At 44.1% G+C, this 23,788-nt stretch overlaps 1 protein-coding gene and 1 non-coding gene across 2 annotated transcripts; both read right to left on the reverse strand.

Annotated features, from left to right (window-relative positions):
- Nucleotides 1-822: 822 nt before the first annotated feature.
- On the reverse strand, nt 823-894 carry TRNAP-AGG (transfer RNA proline (anticodon AGG)). The gene has a single exon. It is a non-coding gene; the product is annotated as a tRNA-Pro (tRNA).
- Nucleotides 895-4,786: 3,892 nt separating this feature from the next.
- Nucleotides 4,787-23,640, reverse strand: Nup37 (nuclear pore complex protein Nup37). The gene is made up of 7 exons (XM_037416676.2): nt 23,349-23,640; nt 19,925-20,049; nt 17,893-17,962; nt 16,418-16,603; nt 14,169-14,353; nt 10,626-10,761; nt 4,787-5,024 (listed from the first exon to the last, which is right to left on the reverse strand). The coding sequence occupies exons 1-7, from the start codon at nt 23,520-23,522 to the stop codon at nt 4,908-4,910; spliced, it is 993 nt and encodes a 330-aa protein (XP_037272573.2). The 5' UTR covers nt 23,523-23,640; the 3' UTR covers nt 4,787-4,907.
- Between the last annotated feature and the right edge of the window lie 148 nt (nt 23,641-23,788).

The following is a 23,788-nucleotide window of genomic DNA, read 5'->3' on the forward strand; positions in this document are numbered from 1 at the left end:
CAAATATTGATAAAGCGCGTAGTATTAGCATTCTTGGGTATTGTGATTATATTCAAATGACCGTGCTGCTATTTTACAGATTGACCTAAAAAAAGCCTTTGGTTTTGTGGACGATAGAATTTTGATCGTTTGCTGTTTTAAATCATGTTAACCTCAGTCCATTTATTTGTGAGGGAGTGGCCCTGGCGTACCGAAACTGCACAAGATTGGTTGTAAATAAGAGTCTGGGGGCCCCCAATTTCCGTGCATCATGCGTTCGGCTCACCAGGGTTGCCCCATAAGCTCTTTGTTATTCTGTGTTTATATAGAGACATTGTGTATGAAAATTACTAACGACAAAAGGACGACGATAGTTAGAGCGCGAGAACAGAACGGCGATGTCGTCGTTCTGTTCTCGCGCTATAGCAATCGTCATGTCATACCAACTAGCCCAAACTGCCACACTTCTAAGAGAAAAGCATCCTCGTTTTTCAGTTACAAGCAGTTGATGTTTAATTTCTAGCATACGCAGACGACATATCGCCATTTTTGCGAGAGATCGCGCAAGTGTAACACAAACTGTCGAAATTGTGCGTCTCTTTATCCAAGCTACTGGGAGTGGCGTAAACTATGCGTAAACTGGGCCAAGTGCCTCTCGCCAACTGTTTACTCAACCAACGTTGTGCTGGTATCGTCGGGTTAAAAGTGATGACTAAGTGAACCAATGTGAAGTTGCACTGGCGTTGGAAATGACCTTATAAATAACTGCCTAAACTCCGTTGTAAATTTCCCATGTTCGTTGATATCGAAGGTTTGTGAATTATACTGTAAAAAAAAAAAAATGGGCTCGTCCGGGATTTGAACCCGGGACCTCTCGCACCCTAAGCGAGAATCATACCCCTAGACCAACGAGCCACGTCGAAATGGCGCTTGTATTGCGCAGTATTCACGTATAGACCACGTCTAAATGAAGCAACGCACGAAAGTTATTTAATACGCGATGTTTCGATGAGCCACAGGATACGAACACATAAAATGACTACATTGTACGCCTCTTCTGCAAAACCTTAACAACGTCAGCCATTCGCGCAGCAGTGAGCCGCGCAGTGAAGGTGAACCAAAGGGTGATCTTTTGCCATAAGTCTGCCTAGTTGGGTCTTTAGGAAACCTACATGCACATGAGGCTACTTCCACTACAGCTCGAACCACCTCGTCCGCCACGAGCTTTCCGGGGTGCGAAGCCTTGTTACGGGGCCCGAAAGAATCTGCTCGTAGCCACAGCGGCGGAAGGAGGAAAATTACCTCGGCGCAAAAGCGTCCACTCGCAGGGCAACGTAACACCTGCGTCGCCGCAACGACACTGCGCATCAGAGTCCCCTACATCGCCGGTGCCAGCGAAGCGCAATTGCCCACATACTGAGAGAGGCAGGGGCCAACGTCGCCCACAAGCCATCCACCACCATCGTCAGATTCATCCATAGATCCTCGGGCCAAAAATCACGCACCGACGAAAAAAGCTCAAGGCGTCGTGTACAGGATCGCGTGCGCTGCCCCGCTTTCTAACGATAGTTAACAGAACGACGACACAGAGACAAGCAACACCTGGCAGTATATACACAGAACACCCTAGTATATAGGTGTTCTGGGGCCTCCCCTAGAAAGATGCCTGCGACATCGCATGCTTTTTTGTAACGACGGGAGGTTCCTTATAGTTTTGTGCTTTCTCCGCAAGGAGCGCTCGCAGCCGACACTACTACTTTAGCTTGATTCGGAAGTGGCTTTATCACAAAGACATAACCGTGTTGCCCATGCTTCCCCTGTGGTGTTGCCTCTAGGACGGCAGCAGACATTGCTTTATTCTTAGAGGCGGCTAAGTTTAAAGCGGCCGCCACCGCGCGCGTTTAACGCCAACACTGTTTGGGTAGAGTACACTCTAGTTTGGGTAACGTAGGAGTAGGCAACAGGAGAGGGCCGGGAACCAGCTTTTCGGCCCAAGTCGCAAGCACCTTTCTAGAAGAGGCGTTGGTTGGGGAAACAAAGAACAAAGGAACCCTCGCCGGTAACTCCTCGAATCTTGGCACCGACAGCGGGAAACATTAACCACTCCATTGCTGGTGCATTTGGCTGAAAAGGATACAAAAAATACCTACTGTTTTCTTATCTGCCCATTTCTTACTATGTGTCTTGAAACAAATAAATTATTTCAAGGTGCTTCATTCGCAAGATTCACGTAAACTATATTCGTTTAGAAAATATGCACATGATTTGCTTCACTACATTGCACCAATGAAAGGGCCCGAACGTCACCAGTCTTCAACGCAGAAAACGCCTCTGAAATTGAAAATATGAAGCGTCAGGAAGTGAGTGCGTGAAAACAAACCTTGGACATGCTGGTGGGGTCTTGTTTGCATCTAACCGCATCCACAGCCGACATTTTGATACGCAGTCTTCGTCCCAATCTGATGATTTAGAGAAAGTAAGTTGCTATACACAGTGGCTGCGACACTAGAACTTTCGTGAAGATTCGAAAACAGCATTTTGTTTCCTGAACGGAGCTTTTTAGCATACGCCCACCACTCGCGCACAAAATTAGATGCCTTCTTATAATTCCGGTTATATGAATAGTGTCTTTTCTAAACCAAAGTGCATGCTTTAAGCACATTTAAAAATTATTCCCTGCGCTATTTGTTCAAGCCACAAAGGACACTGTGAAATGAACCAGGGTAGCTTCTGCAGCGTCCCCAAATGCTTATGTTTTATGGCAGATGAGCTCAGCTCTTGCTGCACACTCATCCCCCAAGAAAACCTGGGGTGGTGGTGGAAAGTTCCTGTGGAAAGGGTGTCTTACCGAATTAAACCTTTCCATACCACGCAAGGTAGAGATAGGGTTATTTCACATCGAAAGGGTCGAATAGGAGATAGGTGTTTTACCAATCCTTTCCCTAACAAGCGAGGAAGAGAAAGGGGAAACTGCCGAACACCTGATAATTCATATAGAAAGGGTCGAAGAGGAAGGTGTTCTAACAAATAAACCCTTTCCCTGCCAAGTAAGGTGTGGAAAGCATTATTTCACATCGAAAGGGTGGAAGGGGAGGTAGGTGTTCTGTAAAATTAACCCTTTTCCTACCAAGCAAGGTAGAGAAAGGGTTAATTCACATCGAAAGGGTATAAGGGGAGGTAGCTGTTTTACCAAATTAACCCTTTCTTTACCAAGCAGGGTAGGGAAAGGGTTATTTTGATGAAACACCAGCCTTTATTTTTACCTTTTCGACACCAGCTTGCTTGCTTGCTTGCTTGTTCCTTTCTTTTGTGGCTCTCACCCACTAAGGGGGATTGGCCAAGAAGCTGGTGGTTAATGCAAGTCAACACCTATAGATTTTCTAGATTAGGGGAATATGATTACTGTGTTTTGAGTGTGAAATTAATTTGGCGCAATGTCAAAGAAAAAAAGAAAAAAAGGGGGGAAGAAATAATAGAATTTGTTGAATATCTGAGGTGGAATCGTTATATGAAATTCTCCTGAATGTTGAATCATTGCAGTGTATCAGCTAAATAATAAGTGGTAGTGGGGCTAGTAAAATTCGAGAGCTGATCGCTGACTCAGCAAGGTAATCTTCTTGTGTTATATATGAATTCGCAGAGAGCCCCGTAGATGTTCCTGTCGCTGTGTCCCAATGAAACGACACCAGCTTTCCACCACCACCCACACTTTATTTTTGTTACTTACAGCTTTCTTCGAAAGAAAAATGAAAAAAAAAAATGAAAAAAAAATGGTAGGTGTAACCTTAAGAGACAAGAAGAGAGCAGAGTGGATTAGGGAACAAATGGGGGTTAAGGATATCCTAGTTGAAATCAAGAATAGGAAATGGACATGGGCTGGGACTGTAGCACGTAGACAGGATAACCGCTGGTCATTAAGGGCAACTAACTGGATTCTTAGAGAAGGCAAGTGGGTTAGGGGGAGACAGAAGGTTAGGTGGTCAGATGAGATTAAGTAGTGTGTGGGTATAAATTTGCAGCAGCAAGCACAGGACCGGGTTAACTGGCGGAACATGGGAGAGGTCTTTGTCGTGCAGTGGACATAGTCAGGCTTATGATGATGATGCTTTCTTTATCCTTTGGCCTCAATAAATTCAACACGCCGGCCTCTTCTCTCCCACCCCACCTCCATTTTCACACTGGCCCTTTCTTTCACTTTTATTTGGGTTGTCGGAGAGGGCACCAATCATACACATACACGTGCTAAAGTAGGTTGCAGCTTTGAAGAGGGCTAGCGAAATGCTGGCTCCTGCAACAACCCTTGTTCACAAATCTTTCAAGCCATCAGTATAGGTAAACAGCAGACTTGTTAAGCGGAACCTGAAGGGCCCAAAAAAATATTTTAACAGGAGTTAGTACTATATTTACTGAAAATTGAACGAGGGCTTGAAACTCATGTGATCCAATCATATCCCTGGCATTTGTTCCATTTAAGCAGCAATTCAAGAGACGCTTATTGAGAGTCTACAGTATGTGAAATAAACAATGCGTATCGGAATCGCTGTATCATCCGAACCGAACTTCGATGCTTCCCTTAACTTTTCATACATTTGTACAGCATTCCTTTAATGAATGCATGCACACTCTGCTAAATGAAGAAATGAATGAAATACAAATCATTAAACTTCTCAGCACGAAAATTTCAGACAACGAACACAAAGGACAAGGACAGCGTCTCTTGTGTTGTCTGAAATTTTTGCGCTGAGAAGTTTAATAATGGATTACCAACTACACCACTCCCACACTTTACTTAAATACAGACACTGAATCAAGAAAGACGACAAGTTTTTTTTAATAAAATTAACCACAGAACAATTGCAATTATTATGTACAAGATGAAGAAGAGAGAGTTGTGCTGAAGACCCCTGGTGAAGAATGGGAAAAGCCTCCTAGGAAGAGAGGACCTGGAAAAGGTGCACCCTGCCGTCACCACCGAAAGCCAGCACAGGTTCTCCCAAGTACCATGAAAGGCCACGCCCGACCTTGAGTGACACGTCTAGAAGTACCTGCGAACGTATAACGTTGGTTCCTCGTTAGCGTGAGGTAGCAGCCTCTGCAAGTGACACTGAGCCGGTCAGTCATTTGTGCCGAGCATTGGTGGGCATGCTACTGGTAAAAAGTGGTAGAAATACGAAGGCTTGTTTTTTTTTTGTTAGATGTAATCGATGGATCGAAACAACTTCATTGTTAGATTGTTAGACCCAATATTAATGAGAAGGTTGCAGGGCAGGGAGCGAAGCTGCAATTCTTCGACCACTTTCTTCAGATTTACATTGCAATTAGTACAGTCGACTCTCGTTAATTAAACTCTAAGAGACATATGAGTTTTGTTTGAATTATCAAGAAGTTGGAATTATCAGAAGTTATCAAATATATGACTGTGGGTGAGCTGACACCACATATTATGATTAGGCATTAACTTTATCAAATCTCAAAACTTTTTAAGCATTTTTAAACCCTAACTGCATGCAATAAACAGAAAGCAGAGTAAGGACAACAAGTTTATCGGCCATTTACTGCTGATCGCAACTTTTATAGAAATCTTGAGCTGTCCAATGATTCTTTGCTATATGTGCCTTCAGCACAAAGCTCTCTATACCAGTTGAGTAGCATCCCGGTACGCTATCTGTGTGCTTCGTTTCAAACATTTGCTTACCAGCAAAGCGTTTTTTCCTGAAAGCGTGAGGCACTTATTTTTCATTTTTAGACATTTAGGATTATGTAAGCATGCAAATGTTTAAACAGTAGTGAGAAAGCAGCAGATATTTTCTGGTATGGAACCACAAAAAGCATGAATTAACCGAATGATGGAGCTTGAAGTAAGAGGCATTTAAGTACATCGAAACATTAGAGGGCCAACCAAAAAATTATATTTTAATTGAATTAACCGAAAGTATGAATCATCAGAGTTTGAATTACCGAGAGTCTATTGTACCAACATCCCAGATACTTTCCTTCGTGTCAGTGTCTGCTAGTCCTCATTAATATTGTGCCTAACAAATAGAAAAACCAGTTCTAAATACGCACTTCTTTCCTTCATTCACAGCGAGGGTCTTGTTCTGGCAGTCTACATGCCTTGAAGGGGTATGCGAGAGATTATTGGTCAGCTGTCAGCTCGTAATAATATTACGTGCTACGTAACGTCAACAAGCAGAAAAAAATTCCGCCATATCCACGAAGTGAATGATGATGAGTGGGCGAAGCTCCGGAGGTAAACCTGGTAAACCATGAATCCTCTGTACATTTTGCCCACTCGATTTTATTACATCGCTCCCCCTAGCGTACGTCGCCGCACTAAATCGAACGATTGCCTTCAACCAATGACACACGCCATATGTGACATCATTTTTATTTTATAAGATCTTGCGTCTTTCATCAACTACAAGTACCGCTTTCTAGTTTATAACATCTTGCATCTTTTCATCATCAGCTACAAGTACCACCATCTAGTAAACACTACAAGAACTAAACGAGAGGTGGCTACATACAGGAGACGGTACCGCCATCTAGTGAACACTGCAAGAACTAAACTAGAGGTGGCTACATACAGGCTACAGGGGACGCACAGCCCACGCCCTAAGGAGCTTCGCCCCTAAAAGAGCACTCCACACTTGCTGCCATGACGACTAGCAGCATTGACTGGCGCTCCCGCATTTAAATGGAGATGTATACAACTTAAAGTGAACTGTGGCATGACCATTGCTGGACGCATTATTCAAAGGTCCCAGGTTCGGTCCCTGCCCACTATGTGTAATTGTTTCATCCACTTTTCTTTATTCTCATTTACATTACAATTACTTCTAACAACACCCCTAGTATAATTTCCTTGGCATAGCCTGTTCTCATGAACATTGCGGCAAAGAGCAATATTGTTAAGGAACGATGACGCTCTTAAATTTTTTTTCTCTCCCGACTGTGAGTATGTATCAAGCTGAAATTTTACTCACGAATGTTCAAAAATATAGACACTTTTGTTCAAGTGCGTTCAGCACATCCATACCTGTTGTATTTCCTACAGTTCTGACTCCAGTGATTTGCCTTATCACGACTTTGCAATTCTCTCAGTCTAAAAAAAAAGCTTGCTCCACAAACGGCAGTAAAATATTTTGTATATTAAAACCTGAACGCTGCACTAGAAAATGATTATCGTATTTACTCGATTCTACCGCGCCCTTGATTGTAACGCGCACCCGATTTCTACGTCGAAAAAAAAAAGTAAGACATCAATGGCAACTCGCACCCATTTTTCTCGCTGGCCCGCACGACCACACCACTCGAAAAAACAACTACTTTCGGGAGCGTCTTCCATTTAAATATGAGGTACGGGGGAAGCTTGTGCCCATCTGACGTGTAACAGAGCATTGCCGTCACTGTAGCTTTACCGTGGACCGGTGTCAGCCCGCGAACTTTCTTCGCCCCCTTTTTCTTGACGGTTGTGGTGCCAAGAATGTCAAAGTAAAGCAAAGTAAAGAGGCGTCTGATCGGCATTCCCGATTTGCCCAAGCAGGTAACCGTTGTTGCGCCGCAAGTTTAGGACGAACCTCTGAAAACTGTGAAGCTTTTCATCGTACTCCTCCGCAAAACTTTTCGCATATGCCCGTTCACCTTCGGAGGGAAAAGCCTTTCCTATTCATAAAGTTAGTTAGCCAGCACCTGCTCGCTTTAAACTGGCTCCGCGTTAAACCTTTTTCTAAGGCTAATTGCATAGCCAGCACTTGGAGCAGTTCTGTAGTCACGGGCTGCTGTGCCGCTCGCTGCTCAAGCACATACTCGCCGAGCATTTCTTCAATTTGCAGAAACCGACCCTGCTGTGGTCCACTGAAGCCCTTGCGTGAAGCTTTGCTGTTGACACTTTTCTGCTTTTGTTTCCGCAGGTCCCGCACGCACGTTTCGGAAACTTCGAACGACCACGATGCGGCCCAATTTCCGTCCGTTTCTGCACACGCGATGACTTTTCTTTTAAAAGCGGCATCGTGGTGCACTCGAGTTTTTGGAGTCGGCCCTTCCATGCCGTTGATGCTAATGCACTACAAGATGACGAACTCCTCAGCACACGTACGAAGTGCTGCACATGGGAAACACATAGGCAGAAATGGCCGACGCGCCATGCCGACGCACGTAGGGGGCGGCCATTTTGGAAATGCCGATGGCGCGCATGCGATTTATGAACTCGCTTAAGCGGAAAAAAGATGTGCATTAGATTCGAGTAATTACGGTACGTAATCGAACCGGTGCCCATATGTACATACAAAAACAAAGGTTCAAATCAATCAAGAAAAAAAGAAAGTGAAGTTACCAGCAGCAAAAAAAAAAAAAAAAAGTAACCCTGTTACATTTATGTTTACTGGGGACGAAGTGGTGTCATTGTTTTTCTGTTGGTGCAAGAACAGCAATCAAAATATCCAAAATGCAATTGACACGTCTAATTCTGATTCAAAGACCACTGACTGACATACACGTACGAGCGTTATCCAGCCCCATTTTTATCACTCTTTTTTTCACTGATGAAATGCAATGATTCGTTAGATGCACAGTTGTACAAATTATCAGTGCTAATGGAGTAATTTTGCTGTTGTTGCCTCAAACAGTAATGGTAAAGAAAAAGTAATCAATTAGAAAAAAAAATGAAATCCTTGGCAAGACAGATTGGCAAGATAGTCGGTCAGCATCCGCGACAAAATACGCGAGTGTAACTAAACAGAGACGTAGAAACAAATGCAGCCAGTGCAACTGTGATTACACATTCTTCTACACTGAAGGAAAGAAGTGAACACTTGAGAACTTGTTTTTCTTCGTTAGATACAATATTAATGAGATCTAACAGACAATCATGCCAAGAAAAGTATAGAGGATGTTATATCAGGTAACTGTGACGCAAATGTGAAAAAAGAAAAGTGGATGAAAAGACGAAAAGGGACCGGACCTGCGACCTTCGAGTAACGCGTCCAATGTGGTTTTAAGAGGCAACGGCACGATGACTATGAGCCACCGTGCTGAAGAAATCTGGATTAATTTTAACTGCTCGAACACTGCGCCAAGGTCTATGCACACAGGTGTTTTTGCAATTAATTCCCAATAAAACGTGGCAGCTGTGACTGGGAATTGAATCTGCATCCTCGCGAAGGGCGTGAATAACATTAAAAACACCTTTTTCCTTCGTCCGAGGTCGAAACTTGAGTAGGCTGGTCACTAAGGCTGAGTGACAAAGAATGACGAGAAATAAGTGTATAAATGCAGACAGACAGACCACACGTCAAAGACAAGGTGCAGTTCAGTTGAGAAAAGCAATGGCTCTTGAGTGCAATAAGCAACCCAGGTTATCAAACAAACAAGTCTAAATGGCTGACTCGTTAGAAAGTTTTAAAGCAAGATATGATGCTGGGTCGGAATAACGTCTGCAAAGGAACGTACACAACACATAAACACCAGTGCGACACCACTACATAGAGCACATCTGTAGTGACCAAGTTTTGGTGCCTTTCATTTAAAAATTCACAAGGTCAACCATTGTGAATAGAAACATGCTAACACGTGGCTTGCACTTAGCACGTCACTGCGTGGGGTTAGTCGAACAGACCTAGCCACTGTTGCAATGCTGTTGCATTGTTGTGTATGGTCCAAACACTGCTTCGTTGTTATGGTGACGATGGGTGCTACAACAGTTCCACTTGCGCTACGCCGATCGGTGGTTGACCTCGTACAACGAGCTAGCCCTACGTATAGTCTTTCTGGTGGTCACACTGTTTGTTTAATTCTTTATCTATCTTATTTACGCAGAAAGCAGATGCTGCCAAGCAGGAGAGGGCTAACATGTTAGCAGCTAGACAGCGTTCAAGAGTATGAACACTAGACATCCGGCAAAGACTTCCATTTTCCAACTAAAAAGTAATAGAAAGTGATTATTTAGTGAGAAGTACAGGTGCGCAATGTTACTGTCATCTCTCCTGTATAATGTTGCAGTCATCCCTTCTCAATAACTTTGTGTACACTGCTAATAAGAAAGTTCTCCCCAAATGTGCAAATCTTTGAACAAGCTGGTGGTCCATTATACTAACAACAGTGCAACAAGAGACAAGATATCAGAAAAAACACGGAGCAGCACTGAAGTTCTGCCACTGAGATGAATGAATATTGTAGCGGTACAACTCGCAAAATAGTTAGTTCTTGCTATTCTACAGTGAAACTCCAGCATAGCATACACTGAGTTCCAGCAGTACATTCCAGCAGTATGGCGAGCTCTAGTACAGCGGTTGACCGTCGCGTGGATTTATAACCTGATAAAGTAAGGCGAGCCCCACTGGCACATTATTTATATCTGACAGTGTGGTGGCCTTTCCCCCAGTTAAACTTGACTGTTCTTGTAGTATGAACTACCCTCACAGTTTAAACAAATACCGTCAGATTACATTCTCGCCCTGTCTATTTTGTTTTCAACGTAACACAAAGCATGCCAACACCGCTGTGACCGAGTGTGGCAAGGTAAGCTGATGATGAGACCGTCCTGTCAAATCGGTTTGGTGCATCCAGCATTTCCTGCCTGGCTAAGAACTCACTCAGCTATAGCGGCGGTTGACGAACAATGGGTTCATCAAAGGTGAAACGCTTACCTGGCTCGTCTTGAAATTGAACACCTTCACCGAATTGCCTGGATGTCCCCGACTGGCGCACACCTCGTCGTGGAGAGCCGAGAAGGCCAGCTCGGTCACGCCATTGCTATGGAACGGCTTGCGATCTATGGGAAGGCTGCGTTCACACAATCGAAGTACGTAAGATAACAACCACTTCTACTTCAAAATACGTCAAAACAACGCATTTGTTTAGATTGATTGATTGTACTCCATAGAGGGAAAAATTGAGATCACGGTTTTATTTCTAAATTTTGCTCGTGCGTGACGTCCCAGATTTAAAAATGAGTGTCTCGTATTTTGCTGACATTGGCTCAAAGAAATTTCCTGAAACACAGAATTTTATGTCTATAACTTCTTCAGAGGGCACTGCACTTCTGCACTTTTTTTTACCAATCACGTAGAAACTAGTAGACACTGTCGAAACCTATGATTTCATGGCATATAGTCCGGGAATATCAACGTGGTGCCACCACACGAACTTTCTTTTTGCGCGCATTCTTGTTTACTGAGCGTCTTCTTGCAAAAAGTGTGGTTATTTTAGAATTATGAAAGGGTTATTTACTAATGTCAAAAACGTCGACTTTCTTTCTAGTGTACCCTTGTAAACTAACTGCAATGAAGCTTTACTACATGTAACCAGAGGGTGTGGCTCATCCCTGGCTGCATTCAAATGCATGTTTCTGGAAACACTCGACAGTGACCAAGGTGAGGACATTACTGACATTTTGACTCTCACACAAGAGCCTTGCTCTGAATGAAGGGCGAAATGTGAAGGCAATGAGGTTACATGTGGCTGAGTGCGTGATTTCACGTGCCAGTGCATATAAACTTAACATTTCCAACGTTGAAATTTAAAGCTTGCGCCATTATCCCAAGATCCGACGCAGACTCTGTGTCACAAAATGAGCGCTCAAAAAAGGGCGCGCCGCCAAATTCTCGCGACGAAGCGCCGAGAGGTCAACGATAAAAAAAAAAGAAAGAAAACAAGCATCTGTAGACTCCCCGGGCGCGCGTGCCTCTCCCTCGGAAGCGTAGGTTCGCCAACGAAACCTCCTTGCATCGGCGGCCGCGCAAGCCCTGGAAATTTCTAGATGGAAAGGGGCGTGGGGATGCTGGGTTGCGCCATCTGTCGGGGACAGCCTTCGAACCGTCTCGCCCTCTCCCCAGCCTTCGCTGCGCATCGCGCCGACGAAATGATGAGAATTTTCTGGAATCGCGCGCGGAAGGTATTTAACTGAGCAGCGGAGATGGGACAGCAGCAGAAGAAGGAAGTTAACGCCAGAGTGCGTAGGGTATCCCGCCGCGTCTGTCAGTGAAGGTTTTGTCCTTAGTGACAAAGCAGGAGAAGAAGAAAGTATGCGCCGGAGTGCGTAGGGTGTACCGCCTTGTGGGCGAAGCCTTTTGTCTTCCGTGACAAAGGAGGAGAAGGAAGTGGAGAAGAAGAGGATTTCCACCTGAGGGGTGAAGACTTGAGCTACAGGCAAGAGTGTGTGTCTACCGCTATCGAGCGAAGACGCGTGGCAACAGCTGCATGTGTGAAGCCGACGTGTTTCCGGCGAAGAAGTTTGGAGCCTGGAGAGCGGCCAAGTGAAGACGCGAGGTTTCCTGGAAGAGAAACTTCGGGGGCAGCGGAACGACAACAACGCTGGACTTTGAGTGAGTGATTCTCGGAAGAGTATCATTCAGACATTTGTTCCAAGAACTTTGGACTGAATAAGTTTTCTAACTCTTTAGTCTTTAAGTGTCTTGGTTGTTCAATGCATGTGACTGCATTGTAGTTCGTATTGTTGTCTGTGTCCGTTGTTTCGAGTGTGGCTGATTGTACTGTGTAGTACACAGTAGTAGTTTGATTGGTGACATATTGTATTCAACTATTGTCGAGTGTGCATATTTGTCTATCGTTTTTATCTGCCATTATTGAAAATATAATTTTGTTTTGTTTATCAACTCTCGGCTCTGACTTGTTCTTTGGGCCACAGCCGGCGTCCGCTGGCGCACCATAAAGGACCACTTCTAAATTGTCCACGCTTTCGTGGTGCGGTTCGGGGGGCCGATACTTCGGCCCTTGGAATTAGCCCGGCGATTGCCTCCCTAATTAACGGGACCTGGGACACTCTGAATGCTTGATGCTTTCTCGATTGTGAGTTTGTAGGCAATCAGCCATTTCTGATATGGCAATCTGATCTTTTATTGAAGTCTCTTGTCATTTCACATTGCTACATTTTAATTGCTGTCTTTCTTGTTACACTTCACTGTTTTACGCATGACCGTAGTCGTTGCCTGTAGCAGCAGAAGTGTCACACTTCGTGCTAAGCACGTGGGTGCTTTTCCCGACATGGAGGCCAACATGGAGCGAGGAAACGTAGGTGAGGCATTGGCCCAAAGCTGTGCTTTAGTTTAAAGCTCTGTTGTACAGGCTAAGTCAGAGACATAGCCAAGGAAAGGAGATGCAACCTCCCTCCCCCACTGGGAAATTTTCAATTTTGCTTGCGTCCATATACATGCACACACCAATGCATGCACGAATGTACATAAAGTATTTTTCAAACCCCCTTCCCCCCTAAAAAATATTTCCGGCTACGTACCTGTATTAACTGTGACAAATTTTAAAATATAATGTGCTTTGCTGCTTATATTTTGTACCCTGGCATTATTCACACCTAAATACTATTTGGCTTTACTTCAACTTCACTTTGAACTAACAAAATGGTATTTACACAAACTCAATCCTATTTCCAAAAAGACATTGTGCAAGTTAAAGTTAGCTGGGACTTGATAAAACTGGAAATTGCTCTTTAAAATGTGTGATATATACTATATGAACTATACAATTAGAAATTATTTGACTAAATCACTATTAGCTTCCTCTTTGCTCTTTGAACCTTTACTATACTCGCGGATCTCTAAATATGAGACCATCCCTAGACATCCCCCAGGACAACAAGAACTGAGGCTTCTGCAAAGCATTCCACCCTCTAGGAGTACCATAATGGGCACCAAAACCATCCTTAATATTTTGTAACATTTGAAGCAAACGTGCGCATTCACTTCAGAATGCTGTCTGATCAACAGAGCCAAACGTGGCAGTGCTACGAGCCGTGGGTGCGATGCGAATTCCCAGAAACAATTTTCTCTCCAGACCTTACGTTTTTTTCTAGTGTTTGCTGTGACGTCAACATCTGAAACTGTTCATGTCATCAACCAAAAGAACCTGTTTGTCGGCTTGCACATACACGCGCTAGCCACTCTTCCTCTTCGCACTGTGAGGAGAACTCGGCCAGAAGGGGAGACGAGCCGGTGAATGGAGAATCGTGAAGAAAACGGAAAAACAAGCAAGGGCCTCTTTTGAGTCATCAAACTAAACTCTACTACTATAGCACTGTTTCAAAAAATTCTCGTGGATGGGCGTTTGTTGAAGACTTGTGCACAACTGCAACAACACAACTAAGTTTCGACCTTCAAATGGTTTAAGAGCCTTTTAATAGTCCGTAGCGACACAAATCTTGAGTGCATGTGCCCCACCTTGATCGAGACGTCTCCCACACGTAGCAGTGGTTGCCGATGCCCGCAATTAAGAGCTGGGTGTTGCCAAAGCTCCAGTCGGCCGCCAGGAGGATACCCGGTTGTCCGGAATCCACGGACATGAGAGGCTGCCCCGTCATTGCGTTGTAGAGCCGCAGAGTGCCACGCTTCTCGGCCACTAGGAGCTACGCCGCAACAAACGATGGAAACGTGTCAAGACAGCACTCTGTGCTTATTGCATTTTTATAGCAGAGCTGTTAAGCGCAAGGTTTGTCCATGTGGCATAGAAAGAAAGCTATCATTATAATGAACCGGCACATGTTCATTTGGTCCAGCAGAGTTCAGCTTAAATAAGCCCAGATAAACCAAGGCAATTATAGCCAAGCCTAATTAAGCCCAACTGAACATGGTAATGCTTAATTATCAAGCCATAATCATGTTGAACAAGTGAAACCTGAATTAGCCCTAATTAAGCCAAGACGAATTACCCCCGTATTCAGAAATGCTCCTCAACTTGAACTTGACTTGCCACCGCTGCAAGGCAGCGCATTTGAAATACATTTGTGCTGCCTTGGCACAGCCAAAATACGGCACGCTCGAAATGTGCTTGTGCTGCATTGAAGACGGTGGCACGTTAAGTTCAAGTCGAGGAGAGTTTTTTGAGTATAGGGGTAAGGGAGACTAATGAGTTCGAGCTCAGCCAATATCACCAAGCCAGTCTTAAGGTTGACTAGTGAGTTAAGCCCTGGCCTTAGATATACGAGTTGCTCAAAACTAACTGCATACATGCCAATTAGGCTAATTAGACTACTTAAGCTACAAAAATCGTGTTGATTTGGTGCTGCTAGTGATGGCTTATCAGTACCCAATCGAATACTGCTTCAATCAATTGGTACCCAATCAATACTGCCTAATTAATACTGCCCAATCAATACTGCCAATCTTGGTTTACAAGAAAGACCACGTGAATCCTTCGTGCAGTTGTGGGTGAATGCACTTATCCATTGACCTAGCAACACTTATCAAAACAAAGAAAAGCCTAGGCAAGTCAGGACCAGCTATGTGCTCACCAGCTCTGCTGTGACCCAGCCTGGTGACTTGGTGCAAGCTGTGCTAATTATTTTATTTCGACAGCTACTGCAGAACTCGTAGCATTGCGGTCAGATCTTTGACTGCACGCACATTTACACAGAAATGAAGCAAACACTATCGGTATGGCTGAATGAATAGCATGACGTTGTGACAATGAAGAATATCAATTCAAGTCGTCAGTTAACAAATAGACTCTTCGTTTAGACAAATTTATTGTGAGCAAAAAAAGAAAAAAAAAACATTAGTGGAGAAAAAACAGCAATGATCACCGTTGTTAGAAATCTGGTCTGTGAGTAAAATGCGTCCGCTTTCTTATGAGCACCAGGGTAATCGCTTGTGCTGGTTTTACAATGAAAGTGGCTATTTGCATCCCGCATGCAACCTGAAGAGAACAAATAAAGAACATTCGAGGAGGTTCAAACATGCGTAATAGTTTAAGCTGGCAAAATGAGTTCACCATTGTAAATACAAAAAAGGTTCATCAACATGATGCCACTAAACTGAACTGTCACAGGATAGAGATGGGTGAATAATCAAACGAATTTAACACTATTCCAAATTGCTATGACATCAATTTATATTATTTGAAATGAATGAATACATGTGTACTTGACCACATGCAACCTCCTGCAGCGTGGTGCTTCTATGCCACGAAACCACCTATCCAGTAGAAATGCACACAGATGTGAAGCCGCACATGATGCACATATTACCTGCACCTCAATTATTTTCATTTTAAAGTTTAGAAACATGCAATGGAAGCTTGTACACACTAAGTATAGGAAATTTCAAAATGTAATATATTTTACCACTAATAACTTGCACCCTTTATATATTAAATCCTGCTAATATTTCAATTTGTTTCCACTTTGCACTGAACCAGAAAAGGGTATCCACACACGCTTAGATTTAATTCTTGAAACTATTGCATGAGTCAGTTGGGTCATGACAAAATATGCTCCTATTTTTCGTAATAACATGCAACATATGCTATTCAAAGTATACATTTAAAATTACACGACCGAATCGCTATTCAATTCAAATTTGCTTCAAACCTGAAGCTTACAGTAAGAAATTCCCTATTGCAAAAATGCCACTAGACTGAACTGCCATTGAAATGCCACTGAAGTGAAAACCACAGTAACAAAGCTCCCAACCTTTCCCAGCTCTTGGTGATGCCAGACAACCGCGGTGCCAGCTGACCGCAGGGCGATGCGTGCCTGCTGTGTGCCGTCCAGACCCCAGATACGGCAGCTGTTGTCGTCTCCCACACTGGCCAGTGCCTCGCCCGACTGCGGCTCAAAGGCCACCGCATTCACAGCACCTCGATGGCCGGACAGAACCTAGGGCACCACAAGAACACACTAAGAGATATGGCATAGTAGACAACAGACCACTCGTACGAATACCAGCATCATTGCAAGAAGCCATGAAGTGCCCTGAAGTCTTTAAGCAACACTGGGATGAGCCGCCGTCGTGCACGAAAACGAATAAAGAAAGAACGCTCAATAATGCGTTGCTCATGCAAGCTAAAAGAAGTATGAACGAGAGATGGGCCTTTCATCATGACACAAACACTTTTTGCGATCCACGTGGTATGCATGTTTGGCGAAACGCATGGGACTGCTCGTGCACAATGGCGGCTGTTAGCTGCTTCTTGTACATATGTACAGAGGGCGCTCCAATTGATTATTTTTTGTTACGATTATGCAGATGGTGATCGGCTACCAGGCTTTGTGGAATTGAAATACACATGCACAGTACACTATACAACACATAGTATTTACTGTAAGCATGCTATTCAGATCTAGCATTAACGTGTTTGCCTCGTTGAGTAGAGTATGTGAAACAATGGTGGTGGTTTTGCAAGCCCACTACAAACTGAATTTAGCATTGATGTGGATGAAGCTGCTCCCCCACTCAGTCATGCAATTCCAGAATCCACTGGTCATCACAAGGAAGAGCTATGTGCCACCAGCCGATAGGGTAAGGCCAGAGCAGAAGGTGCACCAGTGACTTAGTACCGATTATTGTTTGACAAAACCTTGTCGCGTGCTGCCGTGCCGACCCAGCGACGAGAACGAAGTAGACGTAGGCGCGAGAAGGTGGGCGTGTGGGCCATAGAATAAAACAGTTGACTTTTTTTCATTTGATGTAGCAACATCATTCTTTTTTCTACCTTCCACTACTACCTTAATGAAAACCAGCAGATAACGAAGCCAAAGGAGGTATAGGGAACGTTAATTGAACTGATTTAACTGTTTCGTAATATTTGTGACACAGATAAGAAAAAAGTGGACGAAAAGACAACTTGCCGAAGGCAGAGGCTGAACTTGCGACAGAACCATGGACCGAAGCTGTGAACTGCTATCCGAAGGTCGCAGGTTGGTCTCTGCCAGCAGGCGGTTTTCTTTTCTTCTAACTTACTTTCTTCAAATCTATATCACAACTATTAGAATGCACCTAAAGCAGAACAAATAATGCTCCCTATGTCTCCCTTGCCTTAATTATCTGCTGAATTTTATGAAGGTTGCATCAAACAAATGAATGAGCCCTTAAAAATTACCTCCCGCTATTCACCAGTTATCCCATGCACGCAACAAAAATTGTTGGGATGAGCTAAACGACCCACCTGAACATCATCTGTTTGCAGGTTGGAGAAGAAGATCCGCACCTCGTTGTCCAAGCTTGCCGTTGCAAACCTGGAAAAGAACAGCTACCATGTAAAGTATAAAATAAAGTACTGTGAGCAGAGCAGGTATTGGGCATGCAGATCTTGCCTTATGCAAATGTGCTCCTTAATCCTCAAACAAGCTGCAAATGAACTTAAAAATCTGCCTTTTTTGAGATCAGGCGCCTGTTCCTACCTCAAATATCAAACCACTTCATGTCAATATCGGTGGGACTTCTAGGTCGACTCCTGCAATAGCGGAAGCTATTGCAAGAGCTGTCAACACAGCTTAAACTAAGATTTAACGAAGTAACTGAGACATTAAAATTATTTAGTTAAACCAGAAAGTTAGTAAAATTGAGAAAGAAATTTGTTGGCTTTCGAAATCTGAAATTGCAGTGTAGCGAAAAACAAAAGCTACAGGGCCACTGTTCTCACCACCAATCTACTACTGCACGTGTGAAAAGTCTGCGAGGGCAGCTCTGACATGCAGCATTCCACGTCGCCATGAAAGATGGGACACCATGTTCGGTTATACAAGCCAGGAAGGCAGTTACGTGAAGCAATGGCGGGTGAACTGTATATGCGGAGACACGAAGAGTGAGTGAAGTGATTGTGTGAGCCACTGATGTCCTACAAATAGATTTGAAACTTGCACTATGCAGTGTGTAATGCTGCATCGAACAAAGATATAATGTTAAAATCTACAATTGAAATTACTAAGACGATTTTGCTAGCAGAGTTTTCTTTGTAGCAACAGCAATGTGAGAACAAGAGCACTTCATCGAGCTCAAATGGTCATTACTCAACTCCCTTTTTCAAAAACTCCATTTAACTTCCACAGCAAAATGGCGGCACTGTGATATGAACCGCACCTCTTTCGACGAAAAGACAGACAAGTACTTAACCGTTTACTGTCGGGTGTCCTTAAGCTGCAATTTTCGGAGATTGCGATAATTACTTACGGGGAAACAAAAATCGTGTTTTCATTGTGCGATGTTGGTTTGAGCCTTGCCGAAAAACTTTGAGCAAGCAAGTCATAAAATGCGTGCCACCTATAATGCCAGCCGTCAAGTACTCACGGGAAATGTAGCGTTCAGCATGAAAAATATAGTGCCGTCTCGTCTAAGGTACTTTATGCTAGAATGAATTGTTTTGTAGCTGATGGCGGAAAGCACGAAGCTCGTGCAACATCTTTCACTTCTTCGTTCTTTTTTGCCTGGGTAAATTAAGTTCCATCTTCAATAATTTTGTTTATTTGATCTGTATGCGCCGAAGACATGCCACACGACATGTTACGTAGTTGTGAAATACGTTTTTTCTAGCAAGGTCCTCGCTTCTGAGACATATGAAGAACTCGTGACCTGCCTAAAAGTATGCATTAAAGTTGCATTTTGGATAATTTAACTGCAGAATCAATTAAAGGTAGTTCCTTGAAGCTAGAAGATGAAAAGAAGTTTTCTTTTGTTCAGCGGTTTCACAATTCAGGCATTAAAGGGTTAAATGGAGTTCCGTGGTGACCGTGTGACAGGGGTACAGATTGCATAAAGCATGTAAGTATCTGTTAAAAGTAATATGTAAACAAGCAATCAGGTGTGCTACGAATGCAAGCTAGATAGAAAGAAGTGATAACATAAAACAAGTTGGCAAAAAAAGCACTACTGCCTTGTTAAGCACTCTATAATAATAATCGTTGGGTGTAATGTCCCAAAACTAAGATATGATTATGACGGACACCATAGTGGTGCGCCCTTGAAAATTTCGGCTGCTGGGATTTTTAAACTTGAGCCTAAATTTAAGTACGCTAGCCTCCAAAATTTTTTCTTTTTCAAAACGCAGCCACAGTGGCCGTAATTCAAACCCGCGACCTTCAGATTAGCAGGCCAAGGACCCATGGAAGCTGGTAAGGGCCAGAAGGCACGGGCTCTATGAAGAAATGCTTGATCAGCGTGGCATCTCTGAGTAAGCTAGTAAAGCAATGAAGTTTACCCACCTGATCCAGACCGGATCCAACACGAGAGACATGTTGGGGCTCCAGGAAATGTCTTGGAGGGGGGCATCGTGTCTGAACTCGCGCAGCTTTTTCACTTCCACTTGTTTCAGCTCACTCTCTTTAGGCTGCGGGTACAAAATGGAGAAAACACTTGATACTAGCCTCTTGCTTTGCACGCAACATTGCTGCACTGAGCCCTTCCCTAATGGCAGCTGTCCAGCGGAGAAAGAATTGCAGTGCACATCACTTCGGTGCACCTCAGCCAGTGGTGTAGCAGGGGGTGGCACACAGAGCCCATGCCCCCCCACCAAATTTTTTATTGCCATGGCACACATGGCAAAGGCACACATAGTGAAAACGATCATTCCAAAAGGGTGCCTTCCCCCCCCCCCCCCGAATTTCTGTCTATTCCCCTGACTTCAACTTAACGAACAAACAAAAAAAGTCACAGTTTCGCCCAAAGGGCAAAGCAATGAATGCGATAGCTACATATTTGAATGATTCAGGAAGCAAGGCTAGCATCCGATTTCAGCTCTACAAAATACTGTAAGAGAATACAGCCGCTCTAGGTATTCTTTTGGCACTATTTTTTCGTGCTGAGAGTGCAGCCCATAGAAGCTCCCACAAAAATACGCGGTAATTAATCATTGCCATTATAGCCCCCCCCCCGTTCGCTCATGAGATAAGCGCGCACGCAGATGGCCCCGGCCGAAGAGGTGATATTCGCTCCGCAATAAGAGGAGGCTAGCGCATCCTCCCAGGTATATATATATATAGATATATATATACACACACACACATACATGTACATGAATGATGTCCATATATCACAATAAAACATCATCAGCCTACGTGAAGAGCAGGGCGGTGTTAGAGGGGTCGCTAGAACCACCTCATAATTTTTTACTGCCCTCCCCTATGCCCCCCTCCAATAGCAAACATGGTAAACAAAAATGCACAGGATTCCCGACTCCCTGGACGAACTCACTAGTAGTTGGCATAATCCCAGTGAACAAATCCTGGCGCCACCCTTGGTGAAAAGTGCAATTAAGCACAGTGCGTACAACTATTCGCACTTTCTATGCAATGATTATGCAGCACACAGGTGACAGCTTCATTTCCTCGCAATGGGAACTTTTTGATTTAGAATCTTGGCGGAATGTGAAACCTAGACAGGAACTTAATTCGGGTGAGTTCGCCCATAGTTAAGTGGGGGAAATGCAGAGAAAGAACGGCGCAAAGAAGCCACAGTACAATGCATGAACACCAACTTACAAGTTAGTAGCAATGCTGACTGACAACTAAATTGCAACTTACAAGTGAGTTACGAAAGTGACCTAAGACCAAATTGCAACTTACAAATAAGTTACTATGCTGACTTGCAACCAAGTTGCAGCTTGCTACCGTGTTATGATGTTGACGAATGAGTTGTAATAAATAAGTGAGTCAGAATATTAACTTAAAACCTATATCAACTTATAACCGGCCATTAATAGGCTATTAGCCAGGTTAAATTTTGCTGTTTTTCTCCCTAGACAGTCTTCCAGAGCTTCTGTTGCATCTCGAAAACTCTACTGCAGGGTGCCCAGAATGCATGCTCAGACGTTGGCCATTTTAAATCATGGTGTAGATGTCCCCCGTGCTATGTGGAGCTCTCTTACATCGCGCTCTAAAGAAGTGTGTTGAGCTTTATACTTCGACAAGTGAGGACGCAGAAGTGGTAGGATGGCGCTTTATTGTTGCGTCCGGACAGAATGCAAAAAAAAAAAAAAAAAAGAGAGAAAGAAATGGCTGTGGCTTAGCTGTGTTCCGTTATGCAAGTGAAAGCTTGTTTACTTGGTTATGCTTGTTCTTCGTAGCTGAAGCCCAGTTCGCCACACAAATGATCTGGCTAGTCAAATGTTACATACTGTGTGCAGTCGCTACCAATGTTTTGTCAGCTTTCGAAGCCGTTGTTGCAGCTCGATGAGAGAAATTCCAGGCCTCTAAACCACTGACAGACGCTCGTGTACTCCTCTGCTCGCAGTTACGCTCACTCCTAGCGTGTTTACCTTGGACACTGAAAAAGGGCATTCGGAAGGGTAGACAGACTAGGCAATGAACGCGTTCGCTGTATGCTCGTTCAACAACTGCAACGACACAGCCGAATTTCATGCGGCTTCTGACGGTTTATCTGTTCTTCGCCTAAAGACCACGCGGATACACACAGAAAAACTTGTTTGACTAGGCCAGTAAAGCTTTCACTTAAAAAAATTAATCTCTCACTAAAGAGAACCACGAGTAACATGCGAAGCAGTGCGTAAGTCGACTTGAAGTTCTGTTTATTACAGGCACCTTCCCAGATGTTAACGCGTCCTTGCAAGTGGAGCACACCATGAATTCGCAGAATTTTATGTTGCTGTTACTCGTCCCGAACTCTTGTTGGAGCACGCCAAACGGGTTCATCAACAACGATAGTTATAGCGCGAGAACAACACGATGACACAGAGACAAGAAGGACACGAGCCAAATGTCAAAGACGCGCTCGTGTCTTTCGTGTCCTTCTTGTCTCTGTGTCGTCGTGTTGTTCTCGCGCTATAACTATCGTCATGCCATACCAACTAGCCCAAGCTGCCACACTTCATCAACAAGCCACGCGAAAGCACGTGCGTTCATCAGCAGAATCTCGCTCCCCGACGCTATCACGTGATTACTGAGAGAGTGTATGGGGGAGAGGCCAATAACCTCTTAACACAGCTACTTACGCAGGCTCGAACGCGCTGGCGCGTGCCAGCGCGTTTCGATTTATTCAGGCAAAGCATACTAGCACCACCTCTTCAAAGACTGGGCTTGCAACTATCACAGCCTGATCTTTTTTCATTTGGAGCCTCTACACTGGGTTTCAGCCACAGGGATGTTTTATTCGCCGTTCAAGAATACATCACTGCGACTAAACGATTTTCTTGCTAAATTGCTGTCTCAAAATTTTTCTTATTTTTTTTTCTGCAAACTTGATATCGGTATTTCAAATCAAAATTAAGTTACAAAAAAATTGTAGGAATGACACAATGCTGAAATTTTAGGGCAAATTCACCTTAAAATCGGCCAATCCCCTTCTTTGGGTACGAGCCATTTCTACAGGGAAACAACAACAACAACAACATACAAAGCGTTGGTTCATCGCGCGTTTGCAGAATCTCGTTCACGACGCCATCCCATGATTGCCGAGAGCGGATAAGCGTAAGAGGCCACAGCGTCTTAGCCAGCCCCTAACACAGGCCGGAACACGCTAGGCGCTAGCGCGTTCTAGCAGTGCCTAGCGCGTTCCCACAGCGCTTGGTCTAGTGTTGCGCATGCGCAGTAAAGGTGGTCACGCCGCACACCACCGGATTGAACACCGCCATAAGCTGCGTTGTATCTAAAAGCAGCGTAAAGCAAAACTGACCGGCAGCTTGATGTCGAAAACAGTCACGGACGACGCGGTACCGACAGCCAGCAGAGAAGAGTTCCACCTGCAGTGGCAAAACTTGACAACCCTTGTGGTTCCTTTTACTGAAAGGTTCCGATTTGGATCGAGGTCGACGGTGTTGGTAACAAGCTCGGCGGCAGTGATCTTCATGTTTTAAAACTGGCTAGAAATACGCAAAAAGTTCTACAAGCTTGACTTAACGCACTTGCGAAAAACCGGCATGCGTTGATTGATGTTTACCACGCCAATGCTGCCACTTTGTGCACAGAGTTTGTGACTGAGAAAACGCTCAATAATTTTGGCCGCGTTGCAGTGAAACAATGTGATCCTAATTTGCAAACCTTAGCCTGCGTTGTTTTAAACTGCAATGTTGCTTTGAAAATCAGCCTGCAACTTTCGTTCTAGCAAAAGCTGTC

The sequence above is a fragment of the Rhipicephalus microplus genome, chromosome 8, assembly GCF_043290135.1.
Source record: "Rhipicephalus microplus isolate Deutch F79 chromosome 8, USDA_Rmic, whole genome shotgun sequence".
Lineage (NCBI taxonomy): Eukaryota > Metazoa > Arthropoda > Arachnida > Ixodida > Ixodidae > Rhipicephalus > Rhipicephalus microplus.